Source organism: Schistocerca serialis, chromosome 1, assembly GCF_023864345.2.
Source record: "Schistocerca serialis cubense isolate TAMUIC-IGC-003099 chromosome 1, iqSchSeri2.2, whole genome shotgun sequence".
Taxonomy (NCBI): Eukaryota; Metazoa; Arthropoda; class Insecta; order Orthoptera; family Acrididae; genus Schistocerca; species Schistocerca serialis.
In genome coordinates this window covers 75834085-75860246 of record NC_064638.1, presented here as the reverse complement: position 1 = coordinate 75860246, position 26162 = coordinate 75834085, and the positions used below count along the sequence as shown (strand labels likewise).

General features: G+C 43.5%; 1 protein-coding gene across 1 annotated transcript in view; it reads right to left on the bottom strand.

Moving 5' to 3' along the window:
- LOC126461887 (4-hydroxyphenylpyruvate dioxygenase) overlaps positions 1-26162 on the bottom strand; it is a 142619-nt gene that overhangs the window by 80728 nt on the left and 35729 nt on the right. Inside the window, exon 2 of the mRNA XM_050096031.1 lies at positions 17591-17617. Coding sequence (XP_049951988.1) covers positions 17591-17617 — 27 coding nt within the window. The remainder of the gene's footprint in view (positions 1-17590; positions 17618-26162) is intronic.

Below are 26162 nucleotides of genomic sequence, written 5' to 3'. Positions count from 1 at the left end.
CGGATGTTGTCTTTCGGCATCCCTAGAGATGTCGGTCGATAACGATACTTCAGGTAACCCCAAAGCCAATAATCGCATGGACTGAGGTCTGGGGACCTGGGAGGCCAAGCATGACGAAAGTGGCGGCTGAGCACACGATCATCACCAAACGACGCGCGCAAGAGATCTTACACGCGTCTAGCAATACTTTTTTTTTATTTTTACTTTTTTTTGTTCTAATAAAACCCCATGTCATTCTAAGCACGTGTGTCAATGTTTAGTTCTCTATCTACATTATTCCATGGTTTATTAAGTTTTCAAATTTATACTGACTTTTTGATCACCCGGTACACTACTGGCCATTAAAATTGCTACACCACGAAGATGACGTGCAACAGACGCGAAATTTAACCGACAGGAAGAAGATGCTGTGATATCCATATGATTAGCTTTTCAGAGCATTCACACAAGGTTAGCGGCGGTGGCGACACCAACAACGTGCTCACGTGAGGAAAGTTTCCAACCGATTTCTCATACACAAACAGCAGTTGACCGGCGTTGCCTGGTGAAACGTTGTTGAGATGCCTCGTGTAAAGAGGAGAAATGCGTACCATCACATTTCCGACTTTGATAAAGGACGGATTGTAGCCCATCCCGACTGCGGTTTATCGTATCGCGACATTGCTGCTCGCGTTCGTCGAGATCCAATGACTGTTAGCAGAATATGGAATCGGTGGGCTCAGGAGGGTAATAAGGAACGCCGTGCTGGATCCCAACGGCCTCGTATCACTAGCAGTCGAGATGACAGGCATCTTATCCGCATGCCTGTAACGGATCGTACATCCACGTTTCGATCCCTGAGTCAACAGATGGGTACGTTTGCAAGACAACAACCATCTGCACGAACTGTTCGACGTTTGCAGCAGCATAAAGTATCAGCTCGGAGACCATGGCTGCGATTACCCTTGATGCTGCATCACAGACAAGAGCACCTGCGATGGCGTACTCAACGACGAACCTGGGTGCACGAATGGCAAAACGTCGTTTTTTCGGATGAGTCCTGGTTCTGTTTACAGCATCATGAAGGTCGCATCCGTGTTTGGCGACATCGCGGTGAACGCACATTGGAAGCGTGTATTCGTCATCGCCATACTGGCGTATCACTCGGCGTGTTGGTATGGGGTGCCATTGGTTACACGTCTCGGTCACCTCTTGTTCGCATTGACGGCACTTTGAACAGTGGACGTTACATTTCAAATGTGTTACGACCCATGACTCTACCCTTCATTCGATCCCTGCGAAACCCTACATTTCAGCAGGATAATGCACGAACGCATGTTGCAGGTCCTGTACGGGCCTTTCTGGATACAGAAAATGTTCGACTGCTGCGCTGGCCAGCACATTCTCCAGATCTCTCACCAATTGAAAACGTCTGGTCAATGGTGGCCGAGCAACTGGCTCGTCACAAGACACCAGTCACTACTCTTGATGAGCTGTGGTATCGTGTTGAAGCTGCATGGACAGATGTACCTGTAGACGCCATGCAAGCTCTGTTTGACTCAATGCCCAGGCGTATCAAGGCCGTTATTACGGCAAAGGTGGTTGTTCCTGGTACTGATTTCTCAGGATCTATATGCCAAAATTGCGTAATCACATGTCAGTTCTAGTATAATATTTTTGTCCAATGAATACCCGTTTATCATCTGCATTTCTTCTAGGTGTAGCAATTTTAATGGCCAATAGTGTATTAAAAAGCGGCAGGACACTGATATTTCACGCGGTACGAGTCCTGAGTGGGGAATGCGTGTCTACATCTACACCCATGCTCCGTAAGCCACCTGACGGTGTGTGGCGGAGGGTGCTTTGAGCACCTCTATCGGTTGTCCGTTCTACTCCAGTCTCGTATTGTTCGTGGAAAGAAATATTGTCGATATGCCTCTGTGTGGGCTCTAATCTCTCTGATTTTATCCTCATAGTCTCTTCAAGAGATATACGTAGGAGGGAGCAATATACTACTTGACTCCTCGGTGAAGGTATGTTCTCGAAACTTCAACAAAAGCCCGTACCGAGCTACTGAGCGTCTCTCTTGCAGAGTCTCCCACTGGAGTTTATCTATCATCTCCGTAACGCTTTCGCGATTTCTAAACGATCCAGTAACGAAGCGCGCTGCCCTCCGTTGGATCTTCTCTATCTCTTCTATCAACCCTATCTAGTACGGATCCCACACTGGTGAGCAGTATTCAAGCAGTGGGCGAACAAGTGTACTGTAACCTACTTCCTTTGTTTTCGGATTGCATTTCCTTAGGATTCTTCCACTGAATCACAGTCTGGCATCTGCTTTACTGACAATTAATTTTATATGGTCATTCCATTTTAAATCACTCTCAATGCCTACTTCCAGATAATTTATGGAATTAACTGCTTCCAGTTGCTGACCTGGTATATTGTAGCTAAATGATAAAGGATCTTTCTTTCTATGTATTCGCAGCACATTACACTTGTCTACATTGAGATTCATTTGCCATTCCCTGCACCATGCGTCAATTCGCTGCAGATCCTCCTGCATTTCAGTACTATTTTCCATTGTTAAAACCTCTCGATATACTACAGCATCATCCGCAAAAAGCCTCAGTGAACTTCCTATGTTATCCACAAGGTCATTTATATATATTGTGTCAGGTCCTTGTTCGAAAGTGGCTCGTGTTTCATGTTGTCCTTGTTGCTGTTCTAATCTTCATTCTGGAGATTGGATTGGTACAGCTTTCCACGCTAACCTATCATGTGCAAGTCTCTTCGTCTCTGAGCTACTACAGCACCCAACATCCATGTGAAACTGGTTATTGTAGTCAAAAGTTTTACCCCTCCCCTCTTACTTTTTCTACGAAATCGACTATTCCTTGATGCCTCAAGATGAGTCTATCGAATTCTTTTTTCTGCATTTCGATTCAGTATTACCTCCTTAGTAATCTGATCTACCCACCTAATCTTCAGTATTCTTCTGTAGCACAACACATCAAAACTTATCTTCTTTTCTTATCTGAATGTTTATTGTCCACGTTGCACTTTCGTACGTACAGATACTAACGTTAAAATAGTCTTCTCTCTCGGAAACGCTTTTCATACTGCTTCTGGTCTGCGTTTTACATCATCTCTACTTCGGTCATCATCAGTTGTTCTGATGCTCAAATAGCAAAACTCTTGTTCTACCAATAGTGTCTCAGTTCCTAATCTAATTCCCTCTGCATCACCCGATTTTAATCGACTCCGTCCTATAAGCTACTCCTGTTTTACTTTTGTTGATGTTCATATTATAGCCACTTTCAAGGCATTGCCCATACCGTTCAACTAACCTTCCATGTCCTTTGACGTCTCTGATACGAAAGCAATGCCACTGGCACACCTTGAAAATTTTAATTCTTCTCACAGAACTTTAATTCCCTTTTGAAATATTACTATAATACCCTTTACTGCTTTCTCAACGCATAGATTGAATAACACGATAGATAGACTACAATTCTCGTCCCCTACTCAATCACTGCCTCCGTTTCACATTCCTCGGCACCCCATAACAAACAAACATTTTGAGACATCTGTCTGACGCATCGGCCTTTTCGGCTTAGATCTTTTTTAATATGTGACTTGTAAGTACTGCATCTTTTCGAGTCAGTACAAACTTTAACTCTATTAATGTACTATATACCTAATATGTTTTACAACAGTTAGTCTAATTCTGAAGACGACGCTCATAGTAGCGTCGAAACCAGGGCAATTTTGACTTAATATTTGTGACCGCGGGCTTATTTGTTCCAATATAACATAGAAGAATCTTATAGTGCTGTTGGTGTGGTGGGTTGATTAGGTGGAAGGGACCAACCAGCGAGGCTCCCATCGGATTAGGGAAGGATGGAGAAAGAAGTCGGCCGTGCCCTTTCAAAGGAACCATCCCGGAACTTGCCCCTAAGCGATTTAGAGAAATCGCGGAAAACCTAAGACATGATGACCGTACACGGGTCCGAACCGTCGTCCTCCCGAATGCGAGTCCAGTGTGCTGACCACTGTTCCACCTCGCTCGTTGCCGTTGGTGTCGTTCAAATGGCTCTGAGCAGTATGGGACTTAACATCTCAGGTCATCACTCCCGTAGAACTTAAACCTAACTAGCCTAAGGACATCACACACATCCATGCCCGAGGCAGGATTCGAACCTTCGACCGTAGCGGTCGCGCGGTTCCAGACTGAAGCGCCTAGAACCGCTCTGCCACATCGGCCGGCCCGTTGGTGTGTATCTTGTGTTGTACCACGGTGATTTTCATCTGCCCACTGTTGTGGGAGTGCGTGCGTCTGAATATGTCCTATCAGTCTGTTTATCAAACATTCTCTTATTAATAATTCAAAAGTAAAATCTTTGTTAAATGTGGAGGTGCGAGTAGTCTGACCCCAAAGTTCATAAAGCATTTCTGATACAAACTCCGTTCGAACAGGCCTCGGAAGGCCCAACGATACCGACCGACGGCCGTGTCATCCTTAGACGATTGCCGTCATCGGATGCTGATATGGAGGGGCATGTGGTCAGCACACCGTTCTCTCCGCGCACAAAACACACGTTATGCAAAGAGTAATGCATTACTACACGAAACTAAGCAGGGCGTAAAAGAGCATAAAACAGAACATTACACATCATTTGGCCGATGGCTCTAATAAACGAACATTCGGTCCAAACACTAGGAACAAACAGCTGCCACATGATCATAATTTCGTAAAGCTAGCACGAGATGAAAATAAACGAATCAGAGAGAAATTTTTGTCGTACTATTTCCTGCTTTGCAGAATATAAGTCACCGCTTTGCGTTCAACTAGTAGTGATGTTAGGAACCTCTTACAACCACGTGGTCGACTGTATTCGAGAGGGAGATTTCCTGAAACACGGGTACATTCGTGATATGTATATGTCATCGGCTGAAAACAATTTCAACAAGATTTTCCAGACTGTGTTGCTCTTCTCCGCTTCTGGTACTCTCTCTTTGCGACAAGCTTTTTTTAAACACCCAAGCGGATTGCTCACACGTTGTTTGGACGTAAAAGAGCAGCTACGAGTGAAACACACAAAACAGGGCGTGAGTCATGGCTGTGGAGTTGCAAGATACCGGCACGTCCTCACATCCTGCCTCGTTAACGTTTCGCGGCTACCGACACAGTCACTGTCTGTGTCTGCTGGGTGGCCGGCATTTCTGGCCGAGAAATCTCCGATCCTCTCAAACGAGTCTACGTCAGCCATTAGTATATCTTACGTTCTCGGTAATGACTTAAGTTCACCTGAGCGTCCTTTGCTCGTAAAGTGCTTTCAGGGAGTCGTCTGTGGGGAAGGGTTAGTTAGTTGCCTAGGTAGTTAGCATGTTCCGGTGATCATAATAGAGTTGTGACCTCTCAGTACGATGTGTAACGAGTGACTATTACGGTTAGAGTATACTCTGTCATTGAAAAATATGGTAATATGCTCACCGTTAACATGTTTGTCAATGTTTTTTCCCACGTACCACGTTTATACTGGGTGGCGAAAATAAATGAGGCCCCATGTCTTATAAGCGTTATACAGACAATCTCTCGATTATTGGTTGGTTGGCTTGTTTGTTTGGGAGAGGAGACCAAACGGCGAGGTCATCGGTCCCATCGGTTTAGGGAAAGATGAGGAAGGAAGTCGCTGTGCCCTTTCAAAGGAACAATCCCGGCATTTGCCTGAAGTGAAGTGATTTAGGGAAATCATGGAGAACCTAAATCAGGATGGCCGGACGCGGTTTTGAATCGTCGTCCTCCCAAATACGAGTCCACCTCTTCGGCCGTTTATTGTAAATTACTGAGCAATAAATTATTATTATTATGAAAAAGAATGTACTTCCCTTTCAGTAAGTCAATAGTTCACAGGAAGTGCTGAAAACACTCATCATGAACTTCGATACAAACTCAGCATACCTCAATATGTTTCTGGAAAAAATTGCCAGTTCATTTGGTATGACTTCTGCGATCGCATTGCTAATGCAGGTTTTCACCTCATCAATTGTACGCCGGTTGGTACAGTAGACTTTACCCTTTAAATTACTCCAAAAATAAAAATCACAGACAGAAAGATCGGGCGACCTGGGAGGCCAAAAACTGTCGAAACTGTCGTTCTTCTCCGAAAGCTTCCTGGACGTACGACGTTCAAAACCGTGAAGTATGCGCCCTAGCGCCATCTTGCTGTGGAAACGCATACTCTCCTTCCTCTGTTAGCTGTGCAATGAATGGCTGCAACAATTCCGTTTGAGAGTTGTCGGTGTTGTTAAAGAAAATATCGCCTATAATCCGCTGGCCTGAAACTGCACACCGGACGCCTGCTTCCAAATCATACAGAGGCACCTCAAAGCGTTATATGGGAATGTGTTTTCAGTGTTAACGTACCCGCTAATGTGAAACCAGGCTTCGTCTGAGATGAAGTAAAGATTTGGATCCAGACAACAATCAGCGTCCTGCGTCAGTAACCATTCGCAATGGCGTTGTCGTTGGGCGTACTCCATAGCTTTTAATGCTAGTATGACTCTTGTTTTACACGTTCGCATACGTAACAGCTACAACGTTACCTGGCATTGCGTTCGTTTGATGTTCGGTTGGGAGGATAGACGTCTAGCTGATTTCCATGGACTTCCTACCACAGTCTCGTGAATACGTTCAATATTTTCGGGCGAATAAATTTTCTTTACAGGGTTACATTTGGCGTTAGCGACTGAACCCGTCACTCTAAATTTAGTGATCAATTTCTGCACAACACTGTTTGCTGAATCAGCTGTCTCTCGATATTTCATCGTGAACCTCTCATTTAACATTTTAAACGATTTACATAAAAAAAGTTTCAACGATAAACACTCTTTGTTCGACTGAAAAAGGCATTCTGTAGAACTGTATTCACAACAAGCTTCAAAGTGACTGCTGACGACGCAGCACTGATCACTAAATCACTGCTCAACTACACGTTACACCACGGGACCCCGCTCGAGCGCCGCACTAGCGTTCAGAAAGCGGCACTTCACCTCGGAGGATGTCTCCCGCTGTCGGAGACGAAACGTCAGGGGAGAGTTTTATTCATCGACCACAGCCTATCAGCCCGGTAGTTTTAAGGGAAAACACTCATATAGTTTCAAAAATCACGTTCGGTATAACGCGGGCCTCCCTTATGAAAGAAATAATGAATGCCTGAGATTCAACATTTACGTATAAACAGCGAAAATGTAAAAGAGGAATAAATAATCTTTCTTCCTTTGATTACTAGCAGAGAGGGGGGTGTCCAATGAGGAAAAGTTTCGAAAACGTTTGAAATTATGTGTAAATTTTGTTGGAAGTCTGTTAGTCCTCTCAAATACTGGATGGATATAATCTGGACAATTTGCTCACCATGAGTTAAGCTGCCTCAAAACGTATACACAGTTTGTAACATTGCCTTGTAGTCTTAAACCTTTAACATAAGACTGCACTTGTTAATAACAGGATTATGACTGCATTTTAAATTGTTAAATTCAGTCAATAAATGTATGAAGTAATCAGCACCTCTCTTTCTCTCTGTCTCCGACTACACACACACACACACACACACACACACACACACACACACACAGGCATGTTATTGTACATTCAGAATACTTCTATGGTGTAAGAGTTGTCACGTAATTACGATCTCAGTTTGTGTCTGAAGCTAATGTTATTATCTACTAGCAATCCCGGCAATATTTCCCAATTGCTAAACACGTTTAGGAAGCAAATACACTCCTGGAAATTGAAATTAGAACACCGTGAATTCATTGTCCCAGGAAGGGGAAACTTTCTTGACACATTCCTGGGGTCAGATACATCACATGATCACACTGACAGAACCACAGGCACATAGACACAGGCAACAGAGCATGCACAATGTCGGCACTAGTACAGTGTATATCCACCTTTCGCAGCAATGCAGGCTGCTATTCTCCCATGGAGACGATCGTAGAGATGCTGGATGTAGTCCTGTGGAACGGCTTGCCATGCCATTTCCACCTGGCGCCTCAGTTGGACCAGCGTTCGTGCTGGACGTGCAGACCGCGTGAGACGACGCTTCATCCAGTCCCAAACATGCTCAATGGGGGACAGATCCGGAGATCTTGCTGGCCAGGGTAGTTGACTTACACCTTCTAAAGCACGTTGGGTGGCACGGGATACATGCGGACGTGCATTGTCCTGTTGGAACTGCAAGTTCCCTTGCCGGTCTAGGAATGGTAGAACGATGGGTTCGATGACGGTTTGGATGTACCGTGCACTATTCAGTGTCCCCTCGACGATCACCAGTGGTGTACGGCCAGTGTAGGAGATCGCTCCCCACACCATGATGCCGGGTGTTGGCACTGTGTGCCTCGGTCGTATGCAGTCCTGATTGTGGCGCTCACCTGCACGGCGCCAAACACGCATACGACCATCATTGGCACCAAGGCAGAAGCGACTCTCATCGCTGAAGACGACACGTCTCCATTCGTCCCTCCATTCACGCCTGTCGCGACACCACTGGAGGCGGGCTGCACGATGTTGGGGTGTGAGCGGAAGACGGCCTAACGGTGTGCGGGACCGTAGCCAAGCTTCATGGAGACGGTTGCGAATGGTCCTCGCCGATACCCCAGGAGCAACAGTGTCCCTAATTTGCTGGGAAGTGGCGGTGCGGTCCCCTACGGCACTGCGTAGGATCCTACGGTCTTGGCGTGCATCCGTGCGCCGCTGCGGTCCGGTCCCAGGTCGACGGGCACGTGCACCTTCCGCCAACCACTGGCGACAACATCGACGTACTGTGGAGACCTCACGCCCCACGTGTTGAGCAATTCGGCGGTACGTCCACCCGGCCTCCCGCATGCCCACTATACGCCCTCGCTCAAAGTCCGTCAACTGCACATACGGTTCACGTCCACGCTGTCGCGGCATGCTACCAGTGTTAAAGACTGTGATGGAGCTCCGTATGCCACGGCAAACTGGCTGACACTGACGGCGGCGGTGCACAAATGCTGCGCAGCTAGCGCCATTCGACGGCCAACACCGCGGTTCCTGGTGTGTCCGCTGTGCCGTGCGTGTGATCATTGCTTGTACAGCCCTCTCGCAGTGTCCGGAGCAAGTATGGTGGGTCTGACACACCGGTGTCAATGTGTTCTTTTTTCCATTTCCAGGAGTGTATGTACAGTAATCTAGGATACCCCTGGGAATTGTGTCGATACGCAAATTTCGTCTTGTCGTTGCAACTTCGTCCACTTTGAAGACATGGATCTCGAAATCAAAATAAATCGTACAGAATGTGAACGAATAAGACCCCATTGCTTTCGTCTTTTGCTTGTAATTTTTTTCGTACACAGTACAATTATAAAACTTCTGGATGTACAACATTTTCTGTTCTTTTGTACCCTGGTGGTAAGAGTATGAACTGATTTTGTGAGCTACCAGCCAGTGAAAGGGCAACATACGGGGTATTCAAAAAGTCTCACCGCAGTGCCGTTTGATCGTTAACCGTGGGTACCGTATGATTGTCCGCCTGCCTGGGTTTTTCAGCGAAACAATAAACGCACAACGATACTGCAGTGGTATTCCGTACCCATTTATAGGAGAGCTTGTGTTTTTGTAACGCTGACTTGTTGTCTTAAACCTTTAACATAAGACTGTACTTGTTAATAACAAGATTATGGTTCAAATGGCTCTGAGCACTATGGGACTGTGGTCATCAGTCCCCTAGAACTTAGAACTACTTAAACCTAACTAACCGACGGACATCACACACATCAATGCCCGAGGCAGGATTCGAACCTTCGACCGTAGCGGTCACGCGGTTCCAGACTGAAGAGCCTAGAACCGCACGGCCACACCGGCCGGCAACAAGATTATGACTGCATTTTAAATTGTTAAGTTCAGTCGATAAATATATGAAGTACTCAGCACCAACGGTTATTTTCAACAAGATGGTGCAACCGCGCATACAGCTCGCGTTTCAATGTCACTGTTTGCTGATGTTTTTGGTGATCGCATAATTTCACAGGGACTTTGGCCTCCAAGATCGCCTCACCTAACACCACCTGACTTTTTCTTCTGGGGTGCAGCGAAAGCAGCTGTCAATTAAAAATCGTCCAAATTCCGTCGATGAATTGAAAACTACAATATCCACTTTCACTGCTTCTGTTACAGAAGAAATGTTACAGCTAGTGTTTGGAAACATGATTAGACGAATTGAGTTGTGTATTCAACAACAGAGGGGACACTTTCAACATTTAATGTGAAAATTTGTAAGTAAAAATGAATATTCAATGAATTAATAGCTTGTATTTCACTGAGTTTTATTTCGGCATATTCACTGCGGCATACGGCACGCGTGGCTAACAGTTATACGGCACAGCTGAGACTTTTCGAACACCCCGTACATTGGACCTTGCGAAAAGCGCTTTCATTGTAAATCAATTGAAAAAGTGTTTTAATATCTGAACTTGAACCTTGTTTATTCTTACTGCAAACGAAACCTTGATTGGGAAATGGAGTCGCTTAAAGTGAATGATCTCGAGTCTTCTTTATTGTTACTTCAAACAAAACCTTGACGAGCTTAAAGTGAATGGTATCATTGGTATACGGGGTATGCGAGAGAGGTTTCCAGCTGCTGGATCTTCTATAACACTATTTCGCACAATTTTAATCTGCGAACAGATAGCATTGGAAAGTTTCAGACGATTCATCTTGCGTAATAGTATTGTAATCGCAAGCCAATCAAGCATATGTAAAAATTTCATAATGTACAGATTCTCGCTCAAAACCGATTGCGAGGAAGAAAACATAACACACGACATTGCTGTATGTACAATTTTTGATATGGAGAAACAGTATACACAGGTGTACAAACCTTAAAGATGAAAGTAACTTTCGCATGGTGTGTCACTGGGCAAGTAATATAGCTCGAACAGACTTGTACCACACATAGAATGAACTGCTACAGCATTGTACATGAGATAAATGAAAGAAATATGCAATGAGGCAAACAAAAATGACCAATTCAAAGACAATAATTACACTGAAGTCGCAGCAATTTATAATGGTCCTCTGCACATTACAAACGGCGGCACATACACTACTGGCCATTAAAATTGCTACATCACGAAGATGACATGCTACAAACGCGAAATTTAACCGACAGGTAGAAGATGATTGATATGCAAATGATTAGCTTTTCAGAGCATTCACATAAGGTTGGCGCCGGTGGCGACACCTACAGCGTGCTGACATGAGGAAAGTTTCCAACCGATTTCTCATACACAAACAGCAGTTGACCGGCGTTGCCTGGTGAAACGTTGTTGTGATGCATCGTGTAAGGAGGAGAAATGCGTACCATCACGTTTCCGACTTTGATAAAGGTCGGATTTTAGCCTATCGCGATTGCGGTTCATCGTATCGCGACATTGCTGCTCGCGTTGATCGAGATCCAATGACTCTTAGCAGAATATGAAATCGGTGGATTCAGGAGGATAATACGGAACGCCGTGCTGGATCCCAACGGCCTCGTATCACTAGCAGTCGAGATGACAGGCATCTTATCCGCATGGCTGTAACGGATTGTGTAGCCACGTTTCGATCTCTGAGTCAACAGATGGGGACGTTTCCAAAACAATAACCATCTGCACGAGCAGTTCGACGACGTTTGCAGCAGCATGGACTAACAGCTCGGAGACCATGGCTGTGGTTACCCTTGACGCTGCATCACAGACAGGAGCGCCTGCGAAGGTGTACTCAACGACGAACGTGGGTGCACGAATGGCAAAATTTCATTTTTTCGGATGAATCCAGGTTCTGTTTACAGCATCATGATGGTCGCATCCGTGTTTGGCGACATCGCGGTGAACGCACATTGGAAGCATGTATTCGTCATCGCCATACCGGTGTATCACCCGGCGTGATGGTATGGGGTGCCATTGGTTACACGTCTCGGTCACCTCTTGTTCGCACTCACGGCACTTTGAACAGTGGGCGTTACATTTCAGATGTATTACGACCTGTGGCTCTACCCTTCATTCGATCCCTGCGAAACCCTACATTTCAGCAGGATAATGCACGACCGCATGTTGCAGGTCGTGTACGAGCCTTTCTGGATACAGAAAATGTTCGACTGCTGCCCTGGCCAGCACATTCTCCAGATCTCTCACCAATTGAAGACGTCTGCTCAATGGTGGCCGAGCGACTGGCTCGTCACAATACGCCAGTCACTATTCTTGATAAACTATGGTATCGTGTTGAAGCTGCATGGGCAGCTGTACCTGTTCACGCCATCCAAGCTCTGTTTGACTCAATGCCCATGCGTATCGAGGACGTTATTACGGCCAGAGGTGGTTGTTCTGGGTACTGATTTCTCAGGGTCTATGCACCAAAATTGCGTGAAAATGTAATGACATGTCAGTTCTAGTATAATATATTTGTCCAATGAATACCCGTTTATCATCTGCATTTCTTCTTGGTGTAGCAATTTTAATGGCCAGTAGTGTAGTTCTTAACAGGGCGTATGTTAACCACGGACGACAGTTCTTGCTCTGCAACGTCCTACTATGCTGGCTACAAGGTTGGTAAGGAGTTCTTGTGGTAGGGTGTGCCATTCCTCTACCTGCGCGGTCGCCAATTTCTGAATGGCCGTTGGCGGACGTGGACGTGTCTCCTCAAGGCATGTGACACGTGCTCGATGAGATTTAAGTCGGGGAAAGGGGCAGGTCATTCCATGAGCCGAATATTTTCTCGTTGCTAGAGCTCCACCACTTGTGCTGTTCGATGTGGTCGCACATTGTCATCCATGAAAATGAAGTCAAGGCCAAATGCACCTGAGGAAAGGCGCACATGGAGAAGAAGTACAGAGTCACGATAGTGGTGACTTGCGAGTGTATCGTGTTCAAACAACTAGGGGGCAGTACGCCCATGCAGCATTATGCCTACACACAACACAACAGCTCCACCACCAGAACGATAAAGTTAGACAGTTTTCCAGGATGCATAAGTGTTCTATTAGGGTCATTGCAATATGTATACATACACATATATACATCTCAGTAAATTAGCTTACCACTCCTATTTTCATTCTCTGCTTTCGTATGGCATAATATTCTGGGGTAACTCATCATTGAGAAAAAGAGTGCTCATTGGACAAAAGCATGTAATCAGAATAATTGCTGGAGCTCATCCAAGATCATCCAGTAGACACTTATTTAAAGAGCTAGGGATCTTCACTGTAGCCTCACAATATTTATATTCAGTTATGAAATTTGTTATTAACAATCTGAACGAATTCAGAAGTAATAGCAGTGTACATGGCTACAACACTAGGAGAAAAAATGATCTTCACTACTCAAGGTTGAATCTAACTTTGGCTCAGAAAGGGGTAATTATGCTGTCACAAAAGCCTTTGGTCACTTACCTAATGGCATCAAAAGTCTGACAGATAGCCATATAGCATTTAAAAGGAAATTAAAAGAATTTCTGAATGGCAAATCCTACTACTCATTAGATGAATTTTTGGATATAGTAAGTGGGTAATTCCCCCCCCCCCCCCCCCCCCACCACCACCAAAAAAAAATTAAAAAAAAAAATAAAAATTAAAAATATTCAGTGTCATGTAATATTTTGTGTAATGTAATATCTTGTATAGACACCTTTTATTGACCTGACACGTTCCACATCATTACGAAGTGTCGTATTCACGATCTGTGGAACAAGTACTAATCTAATCTAATCTGTTCCCAACTCTTGCCATACGAAGGTACATCCACCAATGTCGAGCATGATCGGATTGGTGGTCCAGGTGTTATGGTATTGGGAGGATCATGTTGTAAGACCGTACCGACCACCAAATCTTTAAACATGGTACGCTTATTAGTCAACGTCATTGTGGGACTGTACTCCTTCCTAAAATGAATCGTCGTATGGCTAGGGCCTCCCGTCGGGTAGACCGGTCGCCTGGTGCAAGTCTTTTTAGTTGTCGCCACTTCGGCGACTTGCGTGTCGATGGGGATGAGATGATGATGACGACAACACAACACCCAGTCCCTTAGCGGAGAAAATCGCCGACCCAACCAGGAATCGATCCCGGGCCCCTTTGCATGGCATTCCGTCGCGATGACCACTCAGCTCTCGGGGCGGGCTGCTCCTTCCTGATGTGCGTCTTTCCAAGGAAGCCTTCGATTCTGACTTCATTTTTATGAATGAAAATGTGTGACCGCACCGAAGAGCGCAGGTAGAGGAGTTTTTGGAACGAGAGGGTATTCGACGAATGGACTGTTCTGCTCTTGCTCCCTACTTAAATACCATCGAGCAAGTGCGGGATTTGTTGCGGTGAAGCATTACAGCACTCCCACATGTACCGACGACCATGTAGCAGTCGTCAGCCGCGCTAGTGGGAGAACCTGAAGGTCCGACCACTGGAACTGCTTACCAATCTTGTGGCCGACATGGGAGTGCGGTTGCGGTTAGTGCGCAGCTGTCCGCGGTGATCACACACCCTATAACGAACCATGTCCAGCCTTTCGCAGTGCCGAGGGGACCACCACGAATGGCTGTGTCTGAAATGTAATTATTTATTCTTTTTAATAACCACTGCGGTAGCAGCCCGTGGACGGGCGGGCTCCATGAGGAGCGTAGGGGACGATGCGGGAGACCCGCACCGACGTACTAGGCAAAGTCCTAGTGGAGATGGTTTGCCATTACCTTCCTCCGACCGTAGTGGGGATGAATGATAATGGTGATGAAGACGACACAACAACACCCAATCATCTCGAGGCGGGAAAAAATTCCTGACCCCGCCGGGAATCGATCCCGGAAGCCCGTGCGCGGGAAGCGAGAACACTACCGCAAGACCACGAGCTGCGGACATGTATATAGATAACAAGAATTTCGTGTTGCTCAATGGCCTGTTGCAAGTCTTTCGTTTGGACGCCACTTCGACGACTTGTGTGTCACTAATCTACCCCACTTTTCGAAATGGGAATGGGGAGACCGTAAACTTTAGTATTCAACATTAATTTCAACTTCATACTTATACCCGTTCCTGAGGAAAATGGGTCGTAACAGACGGACAGACTGACAGTTGTAAAACAAATGAGAAAAAATATTTTTTATGTGATACAATTAGAAATTAACAATTTCGCATTTTTTTTTTTTTTTTTTTTTTTGTTTCGCGTGTAATTTTCAACCTGGCTTCTTGTTGGATTTCAAGATTATAGCTTAAGGGGAGTTCCCTACACGTTTTTTTGAACGAGGTTGCCAGTGTCAAATTATGACGGACAGGCGGCCAAAAACGTTATCCCATAAGGATTCCACACTGGACTCGCATTCGGGAGGACAACGGTTCAATCCCGTCTCCAGCTATCCTGATTTAGGTTTTCCGTGATTTCCCTAAATCGTTTTAGGCAAATGCCGGGATGGTTCCTTTGAAAGCGCACGGCCGATTTCCTTCCCCATCCTTCCCTAACCCGAGCTTGCGCTCCGTCTCTAATGACCTCGTTGTCGACGGGACGTTAAACACTAACTTCCTCCTCCTCCATAAGGATTCCGTTTTTACCCTTTGGAGTACGTTACCTCAAAACAAACCGTGCACGAATCTCTGCATTTGTGTTCATGAGTTAAGAAACTAACATCAATGGAGAAGTTAAAAACACACAGGCCAGGATAGGATTTAGTTTTGTATGTTTTGTTAGTGCCATCAACCTACACTACTGGACATTAAAATTTCTACACCAAGAAGAAATGCAGATGATAAACGGGTATTCATTGGACAAATATATTATACTAGAACTGACAATTGATTAGAAAAAATGGCTCTGAGCACTATGCGACTTAACGTCTGAGGTCATCAGTCGCCTAAAACTTAGAACTAATTAAACCTAACTAACCTAAGGACATCACACACAGCCATGCCCGAGGCAGGATTCGAACCTGCGACCGTAGCGGTCGCTCGGCTCCAGACTGCAGCGCCTAGAACCACACGTTACTCCGGCCGGCCATGTGATTACATTTTCACGCAATTTGAGTGTATAGATCCTGAGAAATCAGTACCCAGAACAACCACCTCTGGCCGTAATAACGTCCTCGATACGCATGGTCATTGAGTCAAACAGAGCTTGGATGGCGTGTACAGGAACAGCTGCCCATGCAGCTTCAACACGATACCACACTTCATCAAGAGTAGTGACTGGCGTATTGTGACGAGCCAGTTGCTCGACCACCATTGACCAGACGTTTTCAATTGGTGATAGATCTGGAGAATATGCTGGCCAGGACAGCAGTCGAACATTTTCTGTATCCAGAAAGGCAAGCACAGGACCTGCAACATGCGGCTCGTGCATTATCCTGCTGAAATGTAGGGTTTCGCAGGGATCGAATGACGGGTAGAGCCACGGGTCGTAACACATCTCAAACGTAACGTCCACTGTTCAAAGTGTCGTCAATGCGAACAAGAGGTGACCGAAACGTGTAACCACAGGCACCCCATACCATGACGCCGGGTGATGCACCAGTATAGCGATGACGAATACACACTTCCAATGTGCGTTCACCGCGATGTCGCCAAACACGGATGCGACCATCATGATGCTGTAAACAGAACCTGGATTCATCCGAAAAAATTACGTTTTGCCATTCTTGCACGCAGGGTCGTCGTTGAGTACACCATCGCAGGCGCTCCTGTCTGTGATGCAGAGTCAAGGGTAACCACAGCCATGGTCTCCGAGCTGACAGTCCATGCTGCTGCAAACGTCGTCGAACTGTTCGTGCAGACGGTTGTTGTCTTGCAAACGTCCCCATCTGTTGACTCAGGGATCGAGACGGGGCTGCACGATCCATTACAACCATGCGGGTAAGATGCCTGTCATCTCGACTGCTAGTGATACGAGGCCGTTGGGATCCAGCACGGCGTTTCGTATTACCCTCCTGAAACCACCGATTCCATATACTGCTAAGGGTCATTGGATCTCGACCAACGCGAGCAGCAATGTCACGATCCGATAAACCGCAATCGCGATAGGCTACAATCCCACCTTTATCAAAGTCGGAAATGTGATGGTACGCATTTCTCCTCCTTACACGAGGCATTACAATAAGGTTTCACCAGGCAACGCCGCTCAACTGCTGTTTGTGTATGAGAAATCGGTTGGAAAGTTTCCTCATGTCAGCACGTTGTAGGTGTCGCCACCGGTGCCAACCTTTTGTGAATGCTCTGAAAAGCTAATCATTTGCATATCACAGCATCTTCTTCCTGTCGCTTAAATTTCGCGTCTGTAGCACGTCATCTTCGTGGTGTAGCAATTTTAATGGCCAGTAGTGCATCTGTGAAGATGTGACGAACTTAAGGGAAATTCATATCGAGGGTGCGGTGCGTACTGATGGTGGCGAATACAAAATACATTCAGAAGCAGAAGTGCTCTTCTACAGTCTTCAGAAAGTGGCTGGAAGGTAACGGCCTGCGTATCGCCAGGACGTCACACGCTGAGAACCGCCAGCGGCGGCGTCTCGTAGGACCGGTTTGTTCAGTGGAGAGGCTACGCAGCAGCAACAGTCAGTACAGACTGCCACCTAGATTACCTTGTCGCCCTTGTCGGTGTAGGTCGTCTGAAACAGATAAAAGTAAGGGTCAGCATCACGGAGAACTCTCGTCTAAAAACTTTCATCATTAATGGTTCAAATGGCACTAAGCACTATGGGACTTAACATCTGAGGTCATCAGTCCCCTAGAACTTAGAACTACTTAAACCTAACTGACCTAAAGACATCACACACATCCATGCCCGGGGCAGGATTCGAACCTGCGACCGAAGCAGTCGCGCGGTTCCGGTCTGAAGCGCCTAGAACAGTTCGGCCACTCCGGCCGGCTTTCATCATTACTCGTAACCTATTGTTAGCGACGTTGTCTTACACACGTAGTAATTGAAGCATTCTTTGGCTTAATCTGTGCTAACAGTTATTGTGAAAAAGGGTAGTGACTCAATCTGAATCATTATACTGGTGAATTTATACATCAATGCTGCATTTCAGTTCGTCTACATCAGGACAGTGAGAAATTCACGATTGAAGGTAGGGACGTTCCACACCATATTGTTAGTAGTCATAAAATGAGATTTCTTATGTTGGACAACCATGGCGAAATGAGTGTTAATGGAGAACCTTCGCTTTGCTGGTGACATTGAGCTATTTGCCATGGTACAGATAAACTCAAAAAACTAATGGAAAGACTCAGTACAGGAAGTATCAAAAAACAGTTCTATTAAGATTGAAATAATCAACACATCGGAGCCGGCCGCGGTGGCCGTGCGGTTCTAGGCAGTTCGGAACCGCGGGACTGCTACGGTCGCAGGTTCGAATCCTGTCTGGGGCATGGATTTGTGTGATGTCCTTAGGTTAGTTAGGTTTAAGTAGTTCTAAGTTCTAGGGGACTGAATACCTCTGATGTTAAATCCCATAGTGCTCAGAGCCGACACATCGGAAATAAAGTAGTATAAACTAGCATTAAAGTAGTCCAATTAATTGACTAGTTTTTTACTAGTTGAAGGTAATTTTTTTATGAGTTTCAAAAGAAATAAACAGAATAACAGAAAAGGTCCAGATTCCGTTTGGTAAACTGGAAACAGCATTCGAAACTAAGCTTCCACTGTCTCTGTAAAGGAAAGCTTTCCAATCCGTTTGTATTACCAGCTTAACTTATGAAACACGTATGTAACGCAGCAGCGATGGCGAGGCATTGTAGCATCTGTGACCAGAGAGTATGCGCTTGACCGCGCGAGTGTTGCGAGCGGTTCTCAGTCAGTAGTAGTCTTTGCGAGTTAGTTGTCGCTATGCAGAGTAGCAGTCAGTCAGTCGTTGCGAGTCTGTAGCTCTGTCTAGTTGAGAGCAGTACTCAGTCTGTAGTCGTCATGCAGAGCGGTCGGTCAGTAGTAGCAGCCCAGTGCGGTTGTGTGATGTAGGCGGTCGGCAACAATGGTCAAGATGAGGAATAAGGTATACTGTTAATTAATATAATCATTAGATAATGAAAAATTTTATTTATTGTAATTATTCTCCAACAAGTCTCCCAATAATAATTTTTTATTTCAAAAGCATTTTCTCAAAAGTTTAATTTTTTTGAACTAAAGATCTCGTTGCACTTCCCATTTCATTCCACTTCTTTTTGAAGAAAAATTTCACTAGAATTACAAAAAAAAAGGAGAATATTATTATTTGCAATGTAGTTCCTCCAAGTGGTGCGCAACAACAAGAGCAGATATGTGACATCCATTTATTCTGAGGTAAGACTTTAATTCTGATTGTTTTTACACAGGGCCAAAGACCGATATTTCGGTTTAATTGAATTTTCTTGTCACTGAATGGACTTTAATTTTTTGAAGGATTTATAATTGAGTCAGATTGCGAATTTCACATTTGTTGCCATTGTCAGTACATTTGATTGTGGGCAGGTTACGCATAGAGCCATGTCCATCAGCATTTCTAATTAGTATCGTTATTTTCTTTTAAAATTTTTGTGGGGAGGTTACACTTGGCTCCCATTTCTATTAAGTATTGCTATATTTTCTTATAAAAAATTGCGGTGGGGAGGTTACACTTGGCGACACCCAGTCCAGGATCGTATTTCGTTGAGAGTCTTTTGAGCGACAGTCAGATATCTGCTCTTATTTGCTTAGATAATTAGGATTTGGCGCAACGCTTTTAACAATATTGTGACTTTCTTTCTACAGGTCAACGGCAATTTGCTGCTTTGTTGTATTTGTGTGTTGCTTTTGCATTGTGCTTATTTGTTTTGTGAAAAATTTTGACTATTGTAAAAATGCCGCGAAAGACTGTGAATAGTGTATCGCGAAGTATTGTGAATGAAATTACCGACTTAAACAACGTGACCGATAGTAATTGTGATACGCAACGTAATGATGACAATCCTGCGTTCACTAACAATCAGTGCATTCCAACCACTAATGATGACTTTCACCTTAATGATGAACAAACGAACTCAATTGTCTCGTCTGTTAACTTGACGACAATTGATGACGCAGAATGCTCTATGGTAATGAGCGCTGCAGAGCTTAACACACCCGATTTGGAAATTTCAAGTAACGTACAGGCAAATTTGTCTAAAGAAAGTGATCAGGATACACAAAGTACGACGGATTTATTTAATTCCGGAACAGTGTCTGACAATGTACATCCGACTGATAAACGTTTTTGTAAATTACAGAATGACCAAATGGTCACACAAAACGCGACAATTGTAGATACACCATCAAACAGTCGTGAGAATAAAGTAGGTAATGTTACTTTGGAACAATTTATGACAATAATGCTACAGTCTAAGAACAAAAATGACGAAAATTTCAAACAACTTAGGGAAGATAACAAACAACAGAATGAAAACCTCAAGCAACTCAATGAACAGGTCAAACAACTTAGGGAAGATAACAAACACTTAAATGAAAAACTTGACAATAATGACGAAAATTTCAAACAACTTAGTGAACAAATTACAGCCGTTGCCGCGCAGTGCCATGACACTAAGGAACAGTTGCGCGTGGAAATTGAGGCTTGTTCACAAAAAAATAGCGAAGAAATAAAGTCTGTTGCGCAAGAATTAAGGGAAACGCAAACAGCCGCGACAAATACACTCAGAGACGAAATTAGCGGAGTCGCCAAACAGTGCTCTGAAAAAGCTACACAATTACGGGACGAGTTTAGAGCAATGACGGTAGAACTTTCGCGCACTATGGACGCAAAGATAGACACGAAATTCGAACAGCAGAACACTCAGATTAACGAGCGCTTTAGTCAGTACATACAGAACAGTGATACGCGTTTCCGCAGATTTATTCAGGATCAAAACAAAGTAAAACGACAAGTCATGGAAACAATCACTGCACAAAGACAAGAGGACAAACGTAAAATATTCGCGAAAGCGAAGACGTATGTAGACAATAATATTACTACAGTGTCCGACAGAATTAATACCATAGAACAATTGAACGCGGAATTACGGGATGAAATTTCTGACCTTAAATCAAAAACAGATACACACACAGTAAATATTCAAACAGTGACAGATAGATTCGAACAGTTAGATCTAACACAGGATTGTGATGTTATCAAAGCTGATGTTAAAAAACTGAGCGAAACTACGCGCAAGTTGCAAAAACAGATTAATGCGTCTGATTCTAAAACCGATGATCAGGTTAAGATATTGACTGAAAAATGTGATGAATTGGCCAGTCGTATTGATGTTATCGAAAATGCTAATGACAATAAATCAGACGATACTGCACCGGTTTCATTTATCCAAACGCCTGAATTTCAAAATTTACAGCAGACTATTAATGAGATCGATTCATCTAACAACACGTTACGTAGGAAATTATCAAATTTACAACAAGAAGTAACAGAAATGAAAAACACTTCTGTTAATAATACACAACAGACGCCACTTTATGAACATGTGTCAGACTCACGCAGCGCGTATAATTTGGGTAATCTGCAGAGAGTACGGGACTTAGATTCCGAACAACCACAGTTCAATAGATACTCTTACGATCCTGAACCTGTTCCATCATGCAGAGATGATAACTTCGACTACAAACATTTTCTGTCAGTGAGAAAGTTTAAGGTTTTCAAAAACGATAGAACGCAGATTCACCCACTGGATTGGATTCAACAGTTTAGTTTTGCTCTTCCACCGACTTGGCCTGTAACACATAAACTTGAATTTATTTGCAGTTTTTTGGAAGGCGAACCGGCAACTCGTATGAGACCGATCGCGAGACAGTGTTACTCGGTAGAGGAATTTCAGAATGCTTTTCTGTCAGCGTACTGGTCGAAGACGACACAGCGCGGAATTAAAGACCAACTAATTAGTTTGCCAAACTATGAAAACTCAAATTTTCCCAGTGTAACGCAATTTTTTGAGCATATGGTACAACAAAACCAGTACCTAAGTGAACCGTACAGTGAATCCGCACTTATACAACTATGCATCTCTAAATTACCACGGTCATTACGAGTGTCACTTCTAACGGGCCAGCAAAAAGAAAACATTTCAGCATTCAGAGATCTTTTACAGCTCTTGGAAGTACAGCAATCTGATTATTCTTTTGTAAACAAAAACTTTTTGAGTAACAACCAAGGTCAGCAACAGTACTACAATTATGATCAGGGACGTAATTCCAGTCGGAAAGATAACAGACGTTTTAGGAACGACAATTACCAAAACTTTAATAACAGGCAAAATTCGAATTATCAATACCGTCAAAATTTTCAGCAACAGGAACAACACTTTAGTAACAATAGAGGTGTTTCACAACAACATCAAAACCAGCCGGTTAACATACCTAACCAACAATGGAATACACAAGGTCAACCAGGCTTTAATGTTTCGCCGCGTGGACGTATAGCCCCTGGTACAACAAATAGTAACGTACGTCAGCAAGGAAACAACTACGTACAAAGAAGACAGTATTTCAATTCCTATCGTAATGCACCGTATAGGAATGACTATTACGACAGACGTAAAAATAATGAGGACAATTTTCAGCGAACATCTAACAACAGTCGGTCATACCAGCAGCAAAATCATACGCAAGAACATATTCTCATGAATGAACCCGACAGTAGGTACCATCCAGAGCGTAACACGCCTGGAAGAAGTAATAGGACAGTTCAAATAGTCGAAATGCCACAGAATCCTCCTAATAATAATAACACGTCAGATAGAATCTGACTAAATACTGCACAGGACGCATCTTCTAGTAACACAAGCACTACCTTTGACAAGCAAAATGTTGTTCACGAAAATGTAATTACTTTTGACGACATCAGAGACACTCTTTTACAGGAAAGACCAGTTATTCAGAAAACCATTTCACATCCTGTTATCGAAATTAAAATTGGTTCATCAAAATTCTCAGCAGTAATTGATTCCGGCTCACCTATATCAGTAATAAATGAGGAGACTTTTAATGAGTGCAACAAAGAGAATACTTATCCGACGTTACCTTTAGGCAAAACAAAAGTGAAAGGAGCAGTATCGAGTAAAGGAGTAGACGTTAAATTACAGACGCATTTATCATTTTGTATTGGAGGTCATACTTTCCACTCTAATTTTTGGATTGTTCCTTTATTGACAACAGACATTATTTTAGGCACGAATTTTCTGGTACAACACGACGCAGTTATCGATTTTCAGAATTCTTATTTAATGTTAAAGGATGAAAACGTACAACTTGCTTTAGAATTTCAGCACTCTTTATCTGCGGAAGAACAAACAATTAACCGCACAGAGGTCATTTCCGCAACACGTAACATAGACTGTAATCCCACATTGTTAACGGATACGTACGTACATAACTATAATACTCCAGACGAAGCTGACTACGACGTTATGCAGTTAATTTCTGATAAGGTTAAAGAGAGCAGTGCAACTACAGACGACGAACGAACGCAATTACACAAAATTCTTTTACAGCAAGCGCCAGTTTTTGACAACATTCCTGGTACTATGTCCGGCTTTATGTATGAATTTCAAGTCAAACCGCACGACACATTTAAAGCAAAGCATTATCCCATTCCATATATTCACAGAGAACAGGTTAAAAAAGAGCTGCAAGATATGCTTGATCAGGGAATTATTGAACCAGCAGTTAGTCCGTACATAAACCCGCTACATATTGTTAAGAAAAAAGATGGCTCACTTCGCCTTGTACTTGATTCACGTCACATTAATGACATTATTATTAATGAAACAGATCGACCACAGACACTAGAGGAACTTTTACAGAAATTTCATGGTACAGCTATTTATTCTACATTAGATTTGAAATCGGGATTTTGGCAAATTCAACTTCATCCGAATTGTAGAAAATATACAGCTTTTCTCTGTTTCGGCGACTGTTATCAATTTTGCAAATTACCGTTCGGCTTAACTATTTCTTCTGCAGCTTTTATTCGCGGTTTGAACACAATACTTCCGACAGAACTTAAGGACAGAATTACGACGTACGTAGACGATATTCTTATCGCAGAAGCTAACTGGTATGAACACAATCTGATTCTTGAACAACTGCTGCAAACTTTTCATGCACAAGGACTTACAGTTAACCTCAGTAAATCGCATTTTGGCAAAACTTCCATAAAATTTCTTGGACACGTAATTTCAGCAGAAGGCATTGCGCCTGATCCAGAAAAACTTCAGGCTCTACGTGACATTAGTGTTCCTACGACGAAGAAGCAATTACGCAGTTTTTTGGGCTTAATTAATTTTTTTCGTAAATTTATTCATCACTCTGCTTTAGACACACCCAGATTATGTCAATTAACAGGTAAAAACAGTATTTGGTCTTGGGATAAGCAAGCACACTCTGAATTTATGAACCTGAAACATGCTCTGTTGAATGCTCCACTTTTATCGCACCCAGACCTTACTAGAAATTTTTCCATTGCCACCGACAGTTCTAACACCGCTTTAGGCGTACACATTTTCCAGGAAATTGAAGATGGTTCTACAGTAATTAAAAACATCGCATTTGCAAGCCGCATTCTGTCACATGCTGAACGAAATTATTCCGTCACAGAACTTGAAACATTATGTGTTGTATGGGCTTTCACGAGATTTAGGCACTTTCTTTACGGCAGACATACCACCGTCTACACAGACCATAGAGCGATACAATTTTTACTTTCAGCTAAATTCACTCACGACAGGTTAAGCAGATGGAAACTATATTTACAGGAATTTAATTTTACAATAGTTCACATTCCCGGTACGCAAAATGTTACAGCAGACGCACTATCGCGTTCTCTCAGTAACAATCAGCAAGACGTAGCAACCAACTTCTGCAAAGCAAATTTCAGTGTCATGTACATTCAGCAGGTTGCATTTGAAAATTTTATTTCATCGTCATTACAGGACATAGCACAAGAACAAAATAAGGACAATGTGTGGAAAGAAATTAAACACCTTTGGCAAGATAGGAAAAATGTTACGATTAGGAACCACTACACTGTACGCAATGACATTCTGTTTCGCCGCTCTCATCCTGACAGCAACATTTGGTTATTATGCATTCCTGACGAACTGGTTAACAAACTAATTTGGTACACTCATTTAAGTTACGCACATTACGGAGCACGAAAATGTTTTCTTATACTGAGACAGAACTGTTATTTTGCTAACATGGAGAAACGTATACGACGAGTTTTAGCGTCTTGTAAAATTTGCCAGAAAGCTAAATCAGACACCACTTCACATATTCCTCCTTTATATCCCATTATACCTGTGAAATTAAGACACATGGCCGCAGTAGATATTTTTGGTCCGATTCCGAGAACTAACAGAGGTTTTTGCTACATTTTTGTCGCTGTTGAGCTCACTTCAAAATTTGTTACTTTCACTCCGTTACGCAAAGCTACTGCTAAAACTGTTTCGAAAGCATTTGTAAAACATTTTCTATTTCATGTAGGGCATGTAATGAAAGTAATTTCTGATAATGGATCTCAATTTCGTAGTAGTGTATGGACACGCATGTTACGAGCTAGAAACATTTCTCCGATCTATATATCCAAGTACCACGCTTCTTCGAACCCTTGTGAAAGATTAATGAAGGAAATTGGTAAGCTGTGCAGAATATACTGCCACAAAAGACATATTGATTGGGATACACACATACTCTCATTCCAAGATGTAATTAATTCCATTCCAAATGAATCCACTATGCTATCTCCGACTGTTATACTGAAAAACGTTGAACCACCGAACAAAATTAAAGAATTAATAGAATTCCCCAAAAATCGTCGCCTACGACACCACGAAATAATTGACATTGCGCTGAACAACATCAAACGTGCCGCAGAGCGCCGGAGAAGACAGCAAAAACAGGTTTGTACACGCCGCGACTTTCACGTTGGACAGAAGATATTAGTACGTACACACTATTTATCCAGCAAATTAAAAGGTAAGTGCAGTAAATTTGAACTTCTATACGCAGGTCCGTATCGGATTCGCAGTATCCCTCACCCCAATGTTGTACACGTCGAAACTTTGAGAACCAGAAAATCGAAAGGCAATCACCATATCTCAAACATTAAACCGTTTATTGAGTGAAACCACTGTATGATTCAACACACTATGATGCCA